The 7,030-nt window shown below is 56.8% G+C and overlaps 1 protein-coding gene across 1 annotated transcript; it reads left to right on the forward strand.

Moving 5' to 3' along the window:
- Positions 1-390: 390 nt before the first annotated feature.
- On the forward strand, positions 391-6,817 carry DGCR6L (DiGeorge syndrome critical region gene 6 like). The gene is made up of 5 exons (XM_004442331.3): positions 391-500; positions 582-742; positions 5,115-5,215; positions 5,587-5,727; positions 6,251-6,817. The coding sequence occupies exons 1-5, from the start codon at positions 391-393 to the stop codon at positions 6,332-6,334; spliced, it is 597 nt and encodes a 198-aa protein (XP_004442388.2). The 3' UTR covers positions 6,335-6,817.
- The last annotated feature ends 213 nt before the right edge of the window (positions 6,818-7,030 follow it).

Raw genomic sequence — 7,030 nt, forward strand, 5'->3', positions numbered from 1 at the left:
CCCAGGCTGGGAGAGCGCCAGGCTGCCCCAGCGAGCCCTTGGCGGCTCAGGCCAGCCCTGAGAGACCGGACTAGGGGCGGCGCAGGGCGGGGCCTCGGTCCGAGCCGACTCTGCGGCCAGGGCCGGCTTCTTCAAAATCTCGCGATTTCGAGGCTGTGGCGTTACTCTTCTGAGGCCTGTGGGCGGGACGGCAGGGTGAGGGGCGGGGACAATGCGGGACCCTCCTAGGAGCCTCCACGGAGGGGCGGAGCGAGCCTCCTTCTAGATAACGGTGAAGGCGGGCCGCGCCGCGCTCAGAATTGTCGTAAAAGGGGGCGGGCCGCGCCGCGCTCAGGATGACGTATGGGGGTGCGTGTCGCTGCAGCCGGCGGCTGGCAGGGACCGGGCGCCATGGAGCGCTACGCGGGCGTCTTGGAGGAGGCGGTGGACGGGGCCCAGCAGCAGGAGCGGCACTACCAGCTGCTGTCGGCGCTGCAGAGCCTGGTCAAGGAGCTGCCCAGGTGCGCGGCCGCGGGGCGGGGCGAGGCGGGCGGCCGAGGCGGCCCGGTCCCGCCCGCGCTCACCGCGCCCCTCCGCCGCAGCTCCTTCCAGCAGCGGCTGTCCTACACCACGCTCAGCGACCTGGCCCTGGCGCTCCTCGACGGCACGGTGTTCGAGATCGTGCAGGGACTGCTGGAGATCCAGCACCTCACCGAGAAGAGCCTGTACAACCAGCGCCTGCGGCTGCAGAACGAGCACCGAGGTGCGCGGGGGCGGTGGGGCGGCGCGCGCTCCTCTTCCGGGAGCTCAGCCTGCCCTGGGAGCTCTCGGGCTCTGTGCAGGGCGAGGCCTTCCCTGGGTGTCGCTCGGAAGAGGTCCCTAAAATTGACCAGATCTTTGCTAGCGCTTTTTGGTGACAAATAAGTCAAGCCAGTTTTGTCAGTTGCACGGTCCCCTTTTAACATAACATCCAGAAGCTCCCTGCTCGGGCTTTCCCGTGCCCCTACTCTTTTCCAGGCAGGACGGCCCAAGGCCTCGGTGCCTGGTCAGCCCACGGGCAGATCCTGGTGGTGGTGGTCCGCGTAGTGGTTGACAGCCCCCAGCGATGGCCCTCAGTGTTGACAGCTCTGCGGCGCCCTTTAGGTCAGTTCCCTCCAGCGGCGCAGAGCTCCACACCAGCTGCGCATCGAATTCCCACGCACCGTGCCCTGTGGCACTCTCCGGTACCTGAAAACATCCCCTCTGGAGCCACACGCTTGGCCACAGCCTCGTGGGCCTGGGCCTCTCCCAGGCGTTCCACTCGGGGGACTCCGGAGCCCCCTCCTGCAAGGTATGCAAAGCAGCTTTCCCTGCCGCATCAGATTTCCCACCTTTGTTATTTTATTTTTCCCTAACTTATTTATAAAAAAAAGTTCGAACATTTAGAAAAGTTGAAAGAATAGTATAATGAATACTCGCTATAATGCTCTCCCGCTAGATTCGATAATTAACATTTTGCTGAAGTTCTTTATATCCCGAAATATATGCAACACCAAAGGGCTTCACCGTGAGTCTTCAGCATTCCTCTAGACCAGAATTTTCAACCGCAGTACTGTTGACATCTCTGGCCAGAGAAGTCTTCATGGTGAGACAGTGTCCTGTGAATTGTAGGATGTTTAGCAATATCTCTGGTTTCTACCCACTAGATGACAGAGGTACCCTGCCCCAGTCGTGACAACCAAAAATGTCTCCAGACAGCCTTGGGGGTCAACATTGGCCCAGGGTTGAGAACCAGTTCTCTAGAACACGAACACTCTTGTACATAACCACAGTGGATAACCTCTTCAGAAATTAATTATTCCTGGGTATCTTTTGACCCTTCCACGGTGGAATTAATTCACTTGTCTCAAATTGTCTTTCACTTTAGAAGGATCCAATGTACATTCATGCATTGTGGTTGGTTACTTTAGTCTCTCCACTTCTGGAAAAGTCCCCATCCTTTATTGTGGCGTTGACTTTTTCAAGAGTCCAGGGCATTCTATATGTAGAATGTCCCCACTCTGGATTTGTCAGATTGCTTCCTCATGCTGTCATTTAACCTGTTTCTCCACCCTCTGTGTTTCCTGTAAACTGAACAGCAGGTAGAGGCCTGATGATATGCACGTTAAATGTTTGTGGCAAAAATTCTTCCTAGTGATGCAGAGTCCCTTCCGTATGGGGGCTGGCAATGTACATTTGCCCCAGGATTAGTGTGTTTCTATCAGGAATGGATGTTGGGTTTTCTCAGATTCTTTTTATGCATCTGTTGAGATGATCATGTGGATTTTCAGTTACTATGGTGAATTGCTTTGCTTTTTTTGTGTGTGTGTGTGAAGATGATCAGCCCTGAGTTAACCTCCATGCCAATCTTGTTCTTTTTGCTGAGGAAGACTGGCCCTGGGCTAACATCTGTGCCCATCTTCCTCCACTTTATGTGGGACACCGCCACAGCATGGCGGGACAAGCGGTGCGAGGGTGCGCGCCCGGGATCCGAACCTGGGCCGCCAGCAGCGGAGCGTGCGCACTTACCCGCTACACCAGGGGGCCGGCCGCTGCTTTGCTTGTTTTAATTCCTGGGATAAACTGCATTCCTGGGAGGAATGCTACTTGGTCATGATGTATTATCTTTTTTCTCTATGTTGGATTGGATTTGTAAAATCTCGTTAAGAATTTTTGCCCCTGTGTTCGTGATGGACATTGGTCTGTAGTTTTCTTTTAATATCTTTGGTTTGGCTCTCAGGGTAATGCTGGCTTCATAGAATAAGTTGGGAAGTGTTCTCTTCAGTTTTCCAGAAGAGTTTCTGTAGAATTGGTATTACTTCTTGCCTGAGTGTTTGGGTGGTGCCTTTGTAAACATTTTTATTGAGCTATAACATGCATACAAAGTACACAGCTCATTATTTTTAATACTCAAATTGTTGCACATTGGCCAATGGGAGAACTTGAGGCTGGCCGCTGTGCCCTTTTGATGTGTCCCCATCGTTCTTTGAGCACTGTCTGGCTTTCTGGTACAGGAAGGTGTTCAGGCTCATCTTTTTTTGCTCTTTCCCTGCCTCAGCCCCTCTTCTGTCAGCCCTCCACCTCCAGCTTCCCCACGCCAACAACCTCTCATCGGGCCAGACCTTCTCTTAGTGCTTTTTCCCACTCCTCCTGCCTTTGACTGAGGCTCTGCCACATGCAGGAGGTGGTGGCGGCTCACTCCCTTGCTGTTAGTAAGTAGCAGTTGCTCTCCTTTCAGTAATCTTTGTTTATCTCCACAGAGGTTAGTAGTTCAGGGTGCTCAGAATAAACCACTCAAAATTTAAAAAAAGGCGGGGAACCAGCCAACCAGCCATTTCTCCATGGAGCCCTGGTTCCTTTTAGTGGGGAGGGTTTTTTTTTTTTCTTCCCCTGGGTAAGATTCGCCCTGAGCTAACATCTGTTGCCAGTCTTTCTCTTCTTTTTTTTCCCCTCCCCAAAGCCTCAGTACATAGTTGTATATTCTAGTTGTAGGTTCTTCTAGTTCTTCCACATGAGCTGCCACCATGGCATGGCCACTGACAGACAAGTGGTGTGGTTCCACGCCCGGGCACCAAACCCAGGCCACTGAAGCAGAACACCCCGAACTTTAACCACTAGGCCATCAGGGCTGGCCCGTAGTGGGGAGTTTTTGATAACTCTACTCTAGACACTTTGCTACTTGTCCTTTGGAAGATTCAGGCAGATTTTGGTGCCACCAGCCATGGGCGAGCACCCTGTGACTTTCTGCTTTTCCTTTCCTCTGACTTAGCAGGTGGTGACTGGCAGCCATTGCTCTGCTTGGTCCTTACTAAGGCCAGGCCCCTTCTGCCCAGGCAGTGGGCACAGCTCCCTTCTCACCTCTGGTTGCTCACCCAGTGGGCTCTGGAAGTTGACCTGGGATTTATAGCAACAGTTGATAAACAGAGCGAAGGAGATGACATTTCCCTGCACTTATCTGTTTCCTCGAATCCTGCCACCACATGGTGTAAACATTAACTAGGGAGTGTCTTTCTTGTCCCTCTGTTTATGGAGATGTCTTGAAGGTGGCTCTTGGTTTCAAACTCTAAATTTAATGTGATAAATACCATAGCCGAGGTGTTTACAGAGTGTTAGGAGACAGGAGACTGGGGAAGGCTGTGAGCACCACAGGGCCTCCTGAGAAAGGCTGTGATGTAAGCTGTCTGCCTAGGAGGGAATTTTGGGTCTGTGTTCCCTTACAGCCAGGGACCCCTCCACACAGTGGACATCTAGCCACTTACTGGTCTACGATTTTGGCTGTGTAGTGTCAAGCGTTCTGTTTTGTGATTGGTTTCTTTCCATCCCATGATACTTCTCTCCTCTGTCCAGTCCTATCACACTGGACAGTTTCACACATGCTTGTATTTATGGTACAATTTAGTGAGGACCGTGGGAGCTTTGCTCAGTGGCCATGGTGAGCTCCTCTCAGAGCAACACAGACTCCCCGGCACAGGGCTTCTGCTGGCTCATCTCATCCTTGGGCCTCCCAGGGTCTGTGCCCACCCTCCTCCCTCTGGGAGCTGTGGATGGTGCAGGGCGGCTCTGCCCACCCTGAGGGGCAGCACTGAGCAGGGAGCGACACCACCACCCCTGGTGGGCAGAGGCCGCACCGTGCTTGGGCACAGTGACCCCTCACCGCCTCCCTTTCCCGGCCTCTGCCTGGGTGGTCTCCTGGACATCACTGGATGTCCCATGGATGATGGGCAGGTTACACCCAGGACTGCTGGCCTATGGCCATCTGAGCCCAGAAGCCTCCAGAGCGCAATCTCCCACCTCTTTGCCCTGTCCTGCCCTGCCTCACCTCCTCTAGTGCCCTGCACCTTCCGGAGTCCCTTGGAGCCTCAATGCTGAGAAGGGCCCTGCCCTGGGTGAGGAGGGGACTGAGTGGGCTGGGGGCTGGGTGTCCCCTGGAGCTCCACCCAGCTTCCAGTGCAGGGCTTTGGGCGGGCTGGATCATCAGGTGGGGCGTTATGTCTACACCTTTGGCCTAGCTGCCCTTTAATGGGACTGCTGGGGCAGGCGCTGAGGTGGGAGGTGTTCCTGGCCCCCCTGCCTGCCCCTGCCGCCTGCTGATGGACTCTGTTCTCGTCCCCTCCCAGTGCTCAGGCAGGCGCTGCGACAGAAGCACCAGGAAGCCCAGCAGGGCTGCCAGCCCCACAACTTGCCCGTGCTCCAGGCGGCCCAGCAGCGTGAGCTGGAGGTAGGAGTGCAGGCAGGGTGGGCACCACCTGGGGTCTGCTGGCTGGGCTGTGGTGGAGGGCGTTCAGGTGGCTTGGGAGCTGCTGGCTGCCCTGGGCCTCAGCCTGGGGTGGGCTGCTGGAGGCCTGGTGAGTGCCTGCATATGACTCTTCAATGTGGGGGGTTGGGCTGTGCCAGGCCGAGTAGAGTGTATGTGATGCTCCGTCCCCCTTCACCTGCTCCCCAAGACTGCAGCTCCTCGTGCGCTGGGCCTGTGCAGGGCAGGTGCTGAGTGGGGGCTGTTGTGCCCTGTGGCCTTGGAGGAGGTGGTAGGCCGGAGGGTGTGTTTGAGGCTTTGATGGACAAGGGGCTGAGCCACCCTCACCGTGGCAGGCAGTAGAGCACCGGATCCGCGAGGAGCAGCGGGCGATGGACCAGAAGATCGTCCTGGAGTTGGACCGGAAGGTGGCAGACCAGCAGAGCACACTGGAGAAGGCGGGGGTCACTGGTTTCTATGTGACTACCAACCCACAGGTCAGTGCCGCAGGCCTGCCCTAGCATAGCTCAGAGGACGCTGGTCTCCCAAGGCCCGATTCCATCTGGGGTTTTATAGCTGATCTCTGGGGAGCCAGGCCTTGCAGGGGCTGGGAATTAGGCTCTAGGAAGGGTTTCTGTGCTGTGCTCAGCACAGAGGCCAGTCCCACCATCTCTGCTCACAGGAGGGTAAACTACTGCTTGCAGGGCATTGCGCACCTATCCCAGGCCCACTGCACCCTGCAGGGCCCTCGTCTGCTCCCCCTGCATATACACCTGTGTGTGCTGAGCCAGGGCAGTGCAGGCCCTGCTGTGGGCTGGAGTCCCAGCTTCTGCCCCTTTCTGGCAGGCCATGGCCGGGCTTCATTGGAAGTCAGCCCCATGGGCTCATTGCCTGGTACCCTCTAGGTCTTGATATTGGCCTCTGCCCCTTGGGAAAAGGGGACTTCTGCCTGTGGCCTTTGCCAAGGCAAAAGGGGACCAGGTGTAGCTCTGGCCTCACAGCAGCCCCTCTGCATCCCAGGAGCTGACACTGCAGATGAACCTGTTAGAACTCATCCGGAAGCTGCAGCAGAGGGGCTGCCAGGCTCGGGGGGCAGCCCTGTGACCAGGTGGGGTCCCTGCCAGTTACCCACTGCCTGTCAGGGCTGGGAAGACTGCCCATCCTACTGCCACCAGAGCCAGCGTAAAGCTGAGTGGAGCTCCTCTTCCTGACATCTGGCCACCACCTTCCCAGCTGCCTGCAGGAGGGCTTGCCCTCCGAGGAGAGGCCAGGTGGACCTTGACTGCACCTGCTGCCCATCTTTGTCTGGGTTTGTTTTGTCCAAAGGTAGGATGGTATGGTAAAGGGCAGAGCGGGCCCAGCCTGCCAGCTGGTGCCCCAGAGCTGGGCGAAGAGTGGGGCTGGAGGTCCTAGCACCTTCTCACTCCACTGGGCACATCCCGACCTTGGTCATGCCCTGGGCTTCATGCTTGTTCTGGTCTCGCCCCCCCCACCCCCCGCCCCTTGGCACGTGCAGCCTCCAAGTGGGAGAGGCCTGACGCCCAAGCCCTGTGTGACCCAGAGAAATAAAGACATCTCAGTATGGCCTGTATGTGTCTCGTGTGAGAGCTCTGGGGCGCCTGCTGCAACCAGGGCCCAACCAGGGCCCTTGCCTGGTAGCTCTGTGCCTACAGAGGAATCGGCAGAGGATGTCCCCAACCCCCATGTCACAGAGGCCCCTCCCTGGGGCACCCCTCTCTGGGGCTCCCCCATGCAGTTGCAGGCCCAACCCCACCACCTTTCCTGCTGGGGCAAGCTCCA

The sequence above is a fragment of the Ceratotherium simum genome, chromosome 35 (genome assembly GCF_057802395.1).
Source record: "Ceratotherium simum simum isolate JZ-2026a chromosome 35, ASM5780239v1, whole genome shotgun sequence".
NCBI lineage: Eukaryota > Metazoa > Chordata > Mammalia > Perissodactyla > Rhinocerotidae > Ceratotherium > Ceratotherium simum.